At 39.1% G+C, this 13,515-nt stretch overlaps 1 protein-coding gene across 4 annotated transcripts in view; it reads right to left on the bottom strand.

The window, feature by feature from the left end:
- Window positions 1–13,515, bottom strand: part of RABGAP1L (RAB GTPase activating protein 1 like) — a 229,893-nt gene that overhangs the window by 66,747 nt on the left and 149,631 nt on the right. For all 4 annotated transcript variants that reach the window (XM_058843200.1, XM_058843202.1, XM_058843199.1 and 1 more), the window contains one exon: window positions 6,032–6,073. In XM_058843200.1, coding sequence (XP_058699183.1) covers window positions 6,032–6,073 — 42 coding nt within the window. The remainder of the gene's footprint in view (window positions 1–6,031; window positions 6,074–13,515) is intronic.

Here is a 13,515-nt window from a genome sequence, read left to right as displayed (position 1 = left end):
TCAGCTCTTACCCTGGAATCAGCTACATGAAGAAGATATAAAGAAGAGGGTATAAAAATAAAGGACATCTATTTTGCCTTAGATTCTAATGAGGACATTTCTGGTTTTTTCTTGAGAAGAGCCTTTTGAAAATGTAATGCAATTACAGGGTGGACTAAACCCACTCACCTAGAATCAACCCCAGTTCTGGCTGGAAAGGAGTCCTGCTTGTCATTTCATCAACTACTGGCTTAAAGCAGTGCTGTCTTAAAAATCAGTTCAGGCTCCTTGAGCCATTGCAAATGCAAAGAAAGAACAGAGCAAGACTCAAACAACCACATTAACTCTTCAACAAGGTCTAAGTCTCATTACCTACAGTCTTAGTGCACTTTTCATCTGACACCTCTCAAAAAATTACAGTAATTGCCACAATTTCATTCCTGACTCAAAGACAACTGACATTTTTTAATTATCTGTATTGGTAATATGCAAGTTTTACCTAAAACAAGCACATGTGCAATCTTCACTGGCCTCAGAAGTTTAGCCAATAAGATATGGAAGAAGTTAGTTTCTCAGCTTAAGCTTCTTCTTACATTGCTTGCTTTCATATGAGGCATAAAACTAGATTTCCTTACTTGCTGTGATGACTTGAACCCCTTGGATTTTTCCCTCTTCATTTTCTTAAAAGACAACACTGCTTTTGAAACATGAATGCCCCAGGCTAGATTGTGGCAAGAGATAATTTCAGGAGCAGATGATAAAGGGAGGCACAATCCCAAGGGATGTCACACTGGTCATTTCAGTTTCTACTGCCACACACCTGAGGGAATGGGTAGAACTTCCCCACGATCAGCAGGATCTAAGGTGCTCCAAGACAGATGACTGCTCTGACTACCTCTACTCCTCACAAACAGAAAACTGTGCCTTTAACACAGAACAAAATTTCAGATCTGATTTTAAGGTTCTGGTGCAAGTGGTAATTCAGGACATAACTGATGGGCAAAATCTGAGAGGGGTTAGGTCAAGATATCTGCCCAAGGAAGACAAAGTGAAAAAAGAAAACCTATAATTGATTATGTGTTCCTTAAGAATTGAAATGTAAATGTATACAGAAGTACAGCACAATTTTATTCAAAATTTGTGCTCTTAACAGAAATTCCATCCTAAGATGGGGAAATCATACTTGTGGAATCCTCTGGTTAGTCAGGAATAATATTTCATACAATCATAAGAGCACAACACAGTCCTCAAGAGTTATCAGAACAAATAGGTTGTTTAGAAATAAGAAAATACAACGTGAATACAGAAAACATAATGTGACCTCTCTTAAAGATCCAGTCACCTCTGGAGGTGATGCAGGAGAGAATGGCTAAGATGCCCTGGAGTTAAACAACACTGAGAATATTGGGTTATTTAATAAACAATGTGAATGGTATCTACAAACACTTCAAGGTGATAAAAGCAAATGTGAGTGCTGATGGAAGGGGACTGTTTAAGTTGAAGGACAATGCTGATGTAAGAACAGCTGAGGGTAAAACAACCAGTAATAAATTTTATCAGGACTAAGAGAAATGGCCTTCCACCAGCAATTCTGAAAGCTGCTGGTACAAGTTCAGAAATGGATGCTGTGTCACATAATGGCACAATAGAGCAGAGAAACAATTCTTCAGCCCAGGAGGTCCTTTTCAGTCCAGATGTAGAATGAAATAAAGGTAATAAAGAACCCTCCTTATCCAGGGTAATTTTGTCACATTTTCTTTTACAATCTAAACCTGCCATCCCTGCCATTGCAATTGGGATACTGCTCCCTGGGGTCTGGGATGCTGACTGACACAAAGAGCTTTGAGACCAAAAGGTGCCAGCAGAAATAACCAAGAAACACAACTGTCCTGTTCATGTAATACTCAGGAGGAGTGTCAGAACTCACAAGCCCTGTTAGAAATGCTGCTCACCTTGACCTAAGTTGAAGGAATGACGTAGGAAAGTACAGGGCTTAAGATATTATAGGGACCAAAGTAAATCTCCATGAGATAACAAAGCACTGGCTGGAAAACACAAGCAGTAACAAAAATGTTTCTCACTATTTTCTACCCATTTTCTTTTCAGTATTATAAACCTTCCTGATCATAACTTAGGCTTTCCTCTAGCATTAAACAACACCTTTTTTTAACAGTCACACAGATTAAAACTCAGTAAGCCAAGTGTTGAGCTTGTGTTGTGGATCACACACTCTGTGAGTAGATGAACCCTAAAAAATTAAGGTTTGAACATGCACCATTTAAAGCTTCTGGTTCACTCTTATATTTCCAGTGATCATGTGCTCTTTCCTGCCTTTTCAGGAATTAGCAGCTGCAACAGTGGTAAATCTAGAGCCTGAATTCTACACAATCATGTATTTTAATTCTTGCCTCAGTTTGCTAATCCCAAAGTAGTTTGCCTTTAGCTACTTTTGCCAAGTTCTAAGATCATAAACAAGATGTAAGAATTAATCAGCGAAATCCCTCTGGTGACCAGTGACAGGACCCAAGGGAACAGCTGCAGCTGGGTCAGGGGAGGTTTAGGTTGGATATCAGGGAAAGGTTCTTCCCCCAGAGGGTGGTGGGCACTGCCCAGGCTCCCCAGGGAATGGACACGGCCCCAAGGCTGCCAGAGCTCCAGGAGTGTTTGGACAATGCTCCCAGGGGTGCACAGGGTGGCATTGTTGGGGTGTCTGTGCAGGGACAGGAGTTGGACTTTGAGGGTTCTTGGGGGTCCCTTCCAGCTCAGGACATTTTATGATTCCATAAAATACTAAAATAGGAAAGAAAGCTTACAATTTAGTTATTTTTCTTAGCATATGTGAGGATTTTAATGCTTTTAATTTCCAGCAAGTAAACAAACTAGTTGATGACACATGGGATTAGGAAGTGTGCTGGCACCAGAAGGGTAAATTTTCCTCCATCGTTCTCTTTAATAATCTTAATTGTGACTTTTAAAATTAAAATACCAATGCTGTTTGTTGGGTTCTTTTAAACCACAGATATTTATGCAGTCTTTTTCCACATTTGGGTTCTCTTCACACACCAGTGCTTCACTGCATTTTCCACTGCTCAGAAAGTGAGAGGTGAGGAATTAGGATTTCCACCAGTTCAGGTTCCTGAATGATAATTCAGATCCAGTCTCTACGTGATGCAAGTCAACGACTCCCAGTGTAAAACAGTGCCACCAGCTGGGGACCCTGAGCAGGCTGTGAATCCCAACATTTGGATGCTACAGAAAAAAAACGCCATGTTTTCCTTCGAAAAGAAATTAGATTAATACACAAATGATGGCTTTTCACAGCTAAAGAGCTTTAATCCTCTAGCTGTTCATTGCTACAAGCATACTCAGAATGTGGGAGAAGGAAAGAGGAAGGATTCCTGAGGGTCTGAAATGTTTCTTTTCCGAGGATGACTGCACCAAGATGTCTCAGGCAATTGGTCACAGAAGTAGCGCTGTCATTTCCAAACTAACAAGCATTCACTGTGAGCACCAGCAGCTGGAGCCCTGAGACACAGCACTGGGTACAGGAGAGTTCCAGATAAAAGCTTCTCTTCCACTGCTGTTTAGTGAGGGATTTGGATGCACACACTTCACCATAAGCAAGGAAAATGGCATTTACACAAAAATGTAAAGGCTTCAGTATTCCACTGATGAGGGATTCCCTTATCCAAATTCCAAATAATCCAAGAGGTTCTGGATGAGAGAATAATTACTCTGTTTTAACAAAGAACAAATCCTTAGCAGTTGTTTTCATTCACTCCAGAATCAGAGACAAACAAGAGCTTTGAAACACAGTTTTTAAGGCAGTTTTTCTGCAGCATATTCAGGTTCTCTAACTTGAAAAGAGCAGTATACTAAACCACTTTGCTCCTAATGATTAGGAGAGATTATGAACACATTTGAATAGGAAAAAAAATTACTTCAGTTCTCAACTATTCTCTTCCCTAGCAGAAGAGCAATTCTTGCTGAAAGCAAATTATAATGCTAATCCAATTGTATGTAAGCACCAGGTCCATCTCCATGCCACTGTGGAACTGTGCTCTCAGGTGAGTGTTTTTGACTTAGAAGCTTATCTTTTTTACCTCAATTTTCTTTGTACTTGTTTTTGGTTGCACTATAGAAATACTTTCTCAGAATAAAGCCTCCTTTACCATTTATTTAGTGTTTATTACTGCTAGAACAGGCAGCTACAGCATACACATGCAAGAAGAACTGCTACAACTGCTACAAACAGAATTAAACCCAACTCTTAAACTTAAAAATAGTTATAAATAAGAGTGACAAATTACATTATTGAATTTTGCTCTGGAATATCCAAATAGAAAAGTTCAATTGGAGAAGCAGTATGTCATGGGGTATATATAAAATGAAAAGATTGAACACCTGTGGTTAAAAGAAACTGGGCTAATTATTCAGCAGGAAAAAAAAAAATCCTTATTTACTGTATGACACTCATGAATTCTTTCCAAAGTTATATTTTCTAAACAGTTGTTCTACTGCTAACTTTGGTTCAACCCTTCCCTCTCACAGAAGCTGGAAATGTAAAGGAGATGATCCCAAAGCCATCCTTCAAAACAACATTGAACTAAGTTCTCCATCCCTGAAAACCCCGTTAGCCACCTTCACCTCTGTTCAAGTATTCCTCTTTCTTCTTTAGTTTTAGGATCCGTAAGTTGGTGCCGCTGCCTCTTCCCAGAATTTGTTCCTACTATGACTGCAGCAAACCTGCTGGGTGTTAGCTGGGCTCTTCCTTTCCTTTCCTCATTATCATGCCATAACTTACCAGATTTCCCATTATTCATACTGGCCTCGAAAACTGGAATATTAACAAGCCCACACAGTTGCAAATAAAACATGAAACAGGAAGAAAAGAGCACACATTTCCCTCCCTCCTTTTTACAAATTTAGATTTGTGTAGGAGCACTTCCCTGGAAAGATATATTAAACCAATTTCCTGTTTATAGGAGTCTTCATTAAATAAATGCACTCAAGTAGAGTCACAACCCCGTTTTCCACATCAGCTGTGTAAAACACAAGTTATTTGTGACATTTCCTCACTGTAGGGATATGCACTATCTCCTGTCTACACTGCAGTACTTCACTGAAGTCACCTGCCCTCAAGTTTGACTCAATGACCCTTTGGGTCCCTTCCAACTCAGGAGATGCTGTGATTCTGTGAAAATATACATGTTGGAAAATTTCAAACTGCTCTGTTCACAGCAGCATATAGTTGTATATTCCTGGTGGGGAGCAATTCTGCCACAGGACTTTGTGCCACAGACGCTGAATCTGAGAATTGCTCACTGCAGAGTAACTCAGTAAGTAGCTGTTTGCTTTTTCTAGGAAAATGACAAGGAAATCCCACAGGGAGACCAGCAACAATCCAGTGGTTCTAGTCTGCATCCCCATTATGGGGTGGGTGTGTTAGGAGTGAAGGTGAGCTTCAGCCTAAGTTATTTCTGGGAATTTCATCTGAACTCAAAGGTGGCATTTCAAATTCCAAACGATGTGCTTACATGTGGGCTGGATTTGAACTAGAGCCAACACATGGAAGGTAAGTCAATTCTGAGTTCATCTCACTGCATCCAGTGCTTTACCTACAGGTTTACTTGTTTAGGTAAATTTTGTAGCCAGGCCAAGGACAGAAGTTCCCTGCATTAGAGATTTCTATTTCTCTCTCAATATCACAAACATTTTTGATACCAGTCAATCACGTTTTATACACAAGAACCCAGACACAAAATAGATATGCTGTGAGATGAATCTGAATTGTTTTCTTAACAGTAATTACATGAGACATTTAAATCTTTAGATTGCATCCCTTGTTCCACAAGCTTTATCATACGATTAAGTTTAATAAAAACATCTGTTATGAGTACAATTTTGAAGACACCTTTACCCAAATGGATATTTCTCCCTCATTCCCTTCTCCAGAGGTCCCACTATTATTGTTCCTTTAGACATGATATTAAGATAATCAGTATTTTAGTTTAATAAAACAAAATAAATTAAAAAAAAATTACTTAATTACCTTTAAAAGAGCCAGAGCCACATGGAAGATTATGTTCATGCCCTGAAAATAAGAAGAAAGAGACTTCAATCAGTCCCAGCATACAAACCTCTTTTCATACTTATCATTATGGGGCAGCACAATTCAATGCTGCAGTTCCCTAGGGAACATTCTCCTTTTCCTGCTACACTTGGAAGTTCCTCATTGAAGCCCCAAGGCAGTTTCCAAACTCCCACACTGGGGGAAGATGATGGCTCTTCGGGGTTTTGGGAAACTTCAGTGACTCGGGTGCTATGGATGTGACAGGCTGTCCCTCCCATCCCTTCAGTGCCTGGTGATGCTGGCTTCCATGAACACTGCAGGATATTGTCATGAGAGGGCATCAACAAAATGTAATAAACATTCTAGGTGATAGGATTTCTGCCACATAACATATAAATCATAGCTATGATTTATCAGGTACATTCCTTCATACTCAAACTGTAAAACAACCCAAAATAGAACAAAGACAACCCCACAAGCACACAAGACACCTTATTTTTACTACATTTAGCCAAAAGTCAAAACTATGTCAAAGCTACACAGGCTGCTGTCTGTATCCAGCAGTTGCTTGTTGGTTTGCAAAAGCTGGAAATACAACTGTAGAGAAATGCATTCAGTGAGAAATACAAGGACAATAGGCATTTATTTGAAGATTAAAGAAAGTCTGCAGCCTATATATGTTGATAATTTAAGATTATAAATAGGTTTGTCTTCTTCCAAATATGAAAAATACCAAATGCAGTTCTTGTTTACTGTAGCATGTGCTTCGTGTTCAGACTGTTTTCCTTGATTATATTTTCCAAATCTTCTTGCCTTGTTTAATGGCATGATAAATCTTTTCTTACAATGGCTCCCAGAACTGGTATCTAGAAACATCTCAACAGATTTGCACACAAGTAATACTGCATTTATATTATATTGTTTTGGGATAACAACAAGACTTGTGACAAGGCAATGTTCTCCAAGCAAGTTCCAAGTTCTGCTTCTGCAATTGAATGTTTCAGTAGTAAGGGAGGAACATAGGAAGAGGCATTGGGGAGCAGAGACCCTGTATAAGCACCTGATTCAGGACATCATAATTAGAAATTTATACATTACAGTAAGGCAGGTAACCTGACAATGTGATCTCTGCCTCCAGACTAATCCCAAAAATACCCCAAAGCCAGAAACTGGGAGAAGGAATGGACCTGGCTAACAATGACAAATTGATTTTTCAGAGTGGAGAAGATGAATCATTTAATCAAACAGCAAATTGTGAAATTAGGACAGGAGGTCAATCTACCTTGACCTCAATCCTTTCCTTTACCTCTTTTATGCATGCAAATGAAGCCAAGGGCAAAGGAAAAACTGAGTCCCTTTGGGATCCTGCATGGGTGACCTCATGCAATAGGTCAGAATAGAATAGGTCAGATTAGGCCATAGAAGGGAACATCAGCACAAGTGGGGGAAGAAACTATAACAGAATATATGGTGGCCCTAGGGAAACAACTCAAAATATTAGGAAACATGTATTAGGAACCCAGTGTAGGGGGTTGGATGGGCCAGTACACAATGTGCAACCTGGAGATTATGTCTATGTAAAGTCTCTTGCAGAAAAGACTTTGGAACCACAGTGGGAAGGACCATTCCAGGTGCTTCTCACCTCCTTCACCACCATCAAGATCAGAGAACAAGTGGCATGGATACATCACGATTAAGAAAGCTTCAGAGTCACCATGGAAGATGAAGCAGGTGCAAGCTGGAAAGCTGTGGCTGTGGAGATTGTAGTCATGGCTACAACAGATCTCAGGGCAAGGCCTTCCATGCACAATGTGACTGGCATCTGTATTTCTCAGGGAAAAACTTCTGACTTTAACTCTCATAAGTCTCTGTGGCAGGTGTTAAAAGTTCACAAATGCAACTGTCTGGACAGGGAGAGATGTCTGGGGATGCAAATTTGCATTTGTTCAGGATGGATTCCATCAGAGACCTATGAAACCCATCCAAATTGGTACTGAATGTTGTAACACATGCTTAACAAACTGTTCTGAATTCAGACTTAGAATAGAGGATGTGAAACTAAAGCTTTTAGAATTGATTACAATATAACTCATTTGTGTTAACCCTTGGAATGCCAAGAGTAGAACAACTTTAACAACCTAGACACTGAAAACTCATATCACACCTCAAACCACACTTACTCAGACCCCAAAAGAAACAATTCAACCTTTAATCACCAAGATGGGACCTTATGCTATTAAGAAGACATGAATCCAAAGGCTATTGCTGAATCCAGAAGGGAGTAGAGATGGCAATGCAAGTAAATGCTTCTGTCCTTCAACCAGAATGTGCCCCTTTCCTTAAGACCTCTTTTATGGAATTGATCACCTGGTTGCAGAAGCATGCACCATATACACTCAAAACAAACAAAAAAACATCTTACAAGAATATTTGAAACTGGTCTGGGGGCCTTAAACACACTGGACTCAGAGGTTTTAATGAATAAATTGTCTGCAGCTGGTAATGATATAGTTGAATTACAGTGACCTTTACAATCATCTTTATTAGCATTAGGTACTAGCCAGTGGAAATTATTCAAGATATTATTATTCCAAATATGAAAAATACCAAATGTAATTCTTGTTTGCTGTACCATGTGCTTCGTGTTCAGACTGTTTTCCTCGATTATATTTTCCAAATCTTCTTGCCTTGTTTAATGGCATGATAAATCTTTTCTTACAATGGCTCCCAGAGCAGGTATCTAGAAACATCTCAACAGATTTGCACACAAGCAATACTGCATTTATATTATACTGTTGTGGGATAACAACAAGGCTTGTGACAAAGCAACGTTCTCCAAGCAATTTCTGCTTCTGCAATTCAATGTGTTTCAAATCCTCTTCCTGAAAGCCTGAGACCATGTTTCTATAAAAATTAGCTTTTATAAAATCATGCTGAGACTTAACAGAAGCTTTCTCAGGAATAAATTGTATTTTTAATGTAGATAATACGGTGCCTTGAAGGGATTGTACCATTAATGAGTCCTGGAAATGCTGCAACATCAGACATAATGAATATTGCAACACTGAATTACTTTGCAATTCACTGCATTATCATTGATAACAAACTGGTTTTTTCCACTAGAGGTCACAATTGCAGCAGGACTGAATCTCGCTTCATCACTAGGAAACCCTTTCTCCAAATGGGATAACAATTATTTCAAGTTGTTTGGCTTTATGTACTTCTTTTTAATCGAGAAATGTAGAAAAATAGAAGCCCAAAGTCATGACAATGATACTACCAGAGCTCCAACAGCAGTGAAGTTCACAGTACTTTCAGGTTTATTTCGAATATTTTTTTGAAGTCAACAGTTAATTCCACACAGTCATGCCATTCACAACTTTTGCTTTATAGCAGAGAGGACTGACAAGCATACTATTTGTAAATGAAATAACAACAAGCCATCACAAACACTGCATTTTATTCTTAACAGACTGATCAGATTTTGTTATGATATGAGTAAGACTATGATGTCTATTAGCTGGACTACTGAGGAATTAGTGTTCTGTGTATTTTCTGGCACAACCATAGAGAAATGTACACCAGTTCTCATTTATTTTCTAAACGTTTTTTGGTTGTTTTCTGGTTTTTTTTTCCTGATCTGCCTAAAACTTAACGCTGCTCCTGAATTCAAATGAATCAAATATTCAAATGAATCAAATCTGGTACTCCTCTTATACCATTCACTCTTCACAGGAACAGCAATTGCAGCAGAAATAGGTTTCTACCTGCCTTGAGAATCTCTTTTTCAAGCCCCACCAGGCAAGGGGCAGCTCACAGACCTGCTCCTGTTACTTGAGGTAACTTGTTCAAGGCTCAAACACCCTAAAATCAGAACATTAAAGGACTTAAAACCTTCCTATCCAGCTGTCCTGAGCAGCATTCTGCTACTCTCAGCAACAGAAAAACACCTGCAGCCTCCTCTTTCCTCCAAGGCAGAGATAAGTCCTAAATCAGTGCAGCGTTTTAGAGCTGAGGCATCAATGACTGCAGTTTCATGCTGACCAGTGAGGACTTGCAGGGCCAATACACCCCAAGAGGTGGACTGGAGGGGGATGCTCTAGATTCCAAAGCAGTGAAACATCTTCCCCATAACCCCTGATCTTCCTATTGGACTTATTTGTCCTAATTCATGCAAGACTGTTCTTCCACAGCCAAGTTTAATGATTATGATTATGAAAAAGAAGGCTCAGCTCATTTTGACACAATCTCTTTATTTAAAGCTTTACTTAATTTACCACACAGTGATTTATAAGCTTCAGCTTAAACTTCTTCAGCTATTTTAGAAGAAAGACCAAAAATACTGAAGTGTACCAGACATATAAATCATTGGTAGCAATATCCCTCCAGCAATTTTATAATGGAAACATTGAGGTACATACAAATCATCCATGAGGGGAAAAGAGAAGGGAGCCCATATGAAATGAGCTTTTGATAATTACTTTTTAAAACCAATGGTCATATGCATAAGTAGGCATTTTGAAACAAATGCTGTATGTCTTGGGAATGGTTTTTATCCCATATCTGGGTTGGTTTTTTTTTGTTGCTGTTTTATGTCTGGAATGGTCACTGCCTCTTTCAAATCAAGACACTTAAATATCATGCAGATCTCATCTTGAGATTTAAAAGATTTGCATGTGTGAAAGTTATTCATAATTATCTTAGCACTTTTTAAAATATAGAACAGCCAAAAGTAAAATTATACACTTAAAAAGAAGAACTTGTAAGAGCACAGGAATGGTGAGGGGCTTATCATTATGTTGTATCACAGAATCAGGTATTACTTAAGGACCCTCTTAAGCTTACATAGAATCCTAGAAAACTTTTAAGAGAGCTCATGAAACTCAGGAGTTCTGGAGAAGGAACAAGCCCAGCTCAGAGAAATGAATGTGGTATGGTAAGGGTCAGCAAAGGGAGAATGCTGGAGTTTGTACCATATTTCAACCCCCTTCCAGCTCCTGCTGACTGCCACACTGATCATCCTCTGCTTTACAGACATCCTCTCCTTTAGGGGAGCACTTACTCCAGAAAAAAGAGCATCACTTAGCAGAAGAGCCCTTCACACCTGCTGCTACTGGGATGAACACTCACCATGCAGAAGTCCCCATTTAATTCATAAAGATTGTGCTTCACAGAAACATCTGCTTCTTTGAACTGTATGTCAAAAAACCTGTAATTTCCAGCCACCACTGGAGGGAATGTTCTCATGGGCAAACCAGTGAAACTCTCATGAGAATGTAAAAATGAAATCACACATGTGCACTGAAATTAAGACTGGCTGAAAGTAAATGGAAAACTTAAGATGTTAACTCTTGTCTAGTGAAAGGTTTTCCCAGTCCCATAACTCCCTCCAAAGGAAAGATTCCTTCTGCAGATAGAAGCCTCTTTGAGGAGTCCTCCCTTTGAGTGCCTCTGCACTCTGAAACAAGATGACTTTTGAAAAGGCCTGAAAAGAACGCTGGGAACAAAGTGAGACTGGTAAAGATGCAATTCTGTGGGACCCAGTTTGCATTCAGTGAGATCTCTGTGACAGAAAGGCTGCCTGTGGCTTCCTGCTGAAGGGAGGAGGCAGATTTATTCATCTGACCCAGCAAATCTGCCTTGAGGCCGGAAAAAAGGAAGTCAAGGGGCAGCAAACCAATACTTGCTACAAGCAAAATTCAACAGCCAGGCACAGAGCTGAGTGAGGCCAAACAATTTAGTTGTGTGTATCTGGACAACATTTGCACTGGGGATGGCTTTAGAATTTCTTTCCTGGTTTAAAGCTTCTGTTTAATGATAGAAGCCTCAAGAGAAAATATAATTTTCAGTATTAAAGCATCTCCCTCTCCATCCCAGCCCCCCTGACAGACCTTCCTTTCATTACATAGCAATACCTTTGGCACCATCTTCACCAACAAAAGGAAGTTAATCAGTTTCAAAAAAAAAAGGAAATTTAATTCATCAATGTCCTTATCTGTGGTTTTTCCCCCTAGATATGCATGACATGTAAAAGGTATTGATAAAATATTTCTAAAGTTCAGCACCAGGTAAAAAGACAGATACAAGGGTCAACTAAGCACCTCCTTAAGGGCTAGGAAATCTCAAGCCCCACATGACATGAACCTCTTCCAGCTTTCTAATAACTGAATTTTCCTTTGTTTAAAGGGAGACTAACTATTCAACCAAAGTTAACTTGACATTGTTTCATAATTCCAAAGTGTTTCATAATTATGTGTTCAGTTGCACAGTCTTTCAGAGGAGTTACAGAGGGTAATTGGGGTTACAGACTCTAAAGGAGAATTAAAATTCTATTTATGTTTTGGATGGGTTCCAGCAAAACAATTACTTGGCAACGCTAATATGTTGAGAACATACAATAAACTTTAGGAATGTCATAAACGTCTTTGTTTTGTTGACAAGATGAATATATGGTCTGAAGCTCAAACTTCCCTTTGTAAGCAGGACAGCCTTGGAACATGCTCTGCAGGGGCATGCACATTAATTAACATATTTTAGGCAGTGTTTGTGTAGCTTGTACATTTATTCTAGTTCAATGACAAGATGACTAAAGGAAAAAAAGGTTTAAACTCCTTGTTTAAATAAGGCACAACAAGAATTAGCAGGTTTTGTGTAAACAACAGATACAGCTTTCTTAATAAGGGAAAAGATCAAACAAAAGACAAATTACAAAGAGATCTTACAGCTAATGTATGAGTTCTCAGCCTGGGCTTCCCCCAGTGACTCCATACACATTGCCTATACAGTAACTCCCACCAGGAAATGCTACAACACAGGAAAGGAGAAAACACAGAAATCTGTCCCCTGATCCTACGATTCCATGAAAAATACACACACCCAATTAAAATCAGTTGATTGACTATTAGAGAAGCAGGTACCAGGGAGACGGCAAAAAACATCAGGGGATTCCATATTGATTTGTGTCACTTTTCTGTATTTTGTGGCATAAAACAGCACACAATAAATGCCAGGCAACCATGAACCTGTATTAGTATGATTTCACATTAAATTTTGTTTGTTTGGCTGCTTTTAATAGAAATAAATAGGATTTAGGAGTGAATATTTGCATGTTTTGGGTGCTTTTCACGTCATTTGCTGCTGAGATGTTGCTGTGGCTGAATGAAGGTAGAGGCTGCTGTGAGAATAACATTTTTTTCCTTTCCACCTTCTGTGACTTTGCAAAGAATAAAAATTACAGCTACAGAATTTTAATTTAATTTAATCTTTTCCACATATCAAACTGCTCCCTTGCATGAGGTACTTCTGCAGTGATACATTCCTAATTCACCAGCAACTGATTATGGGCTTGCAGCATTTGTCAGCCAAACCATACACTAACTCTACTTTTCTGGTTTGCAAAGCTTTACATTTCAGGGGTTTTAGACATTTCTGTCTCTTTTTCCAAACCTGATTAATACAGGGAC

The sequence above is a fragment of the Poecile atricapillus genome, chromosome 7, assembly GCF_030490865.1.
Source record: "Poecile atricapillus isolate bPoeAtr1 chromosome 7, bPoeAtr1.hap1, whole genome shotgun sequence".
NCBI classification, from domain to species: domain Eukaryota; kingdom Metazoa; phylum Chordata; class Aves; order Passeriformes; family Paridae; genus Poecile; species Poecile atricapillus.
Note: the sequence above shows the minus strand (reverse complement) of the source record. Positions and strands in the feature narration are given on the sequence as shown.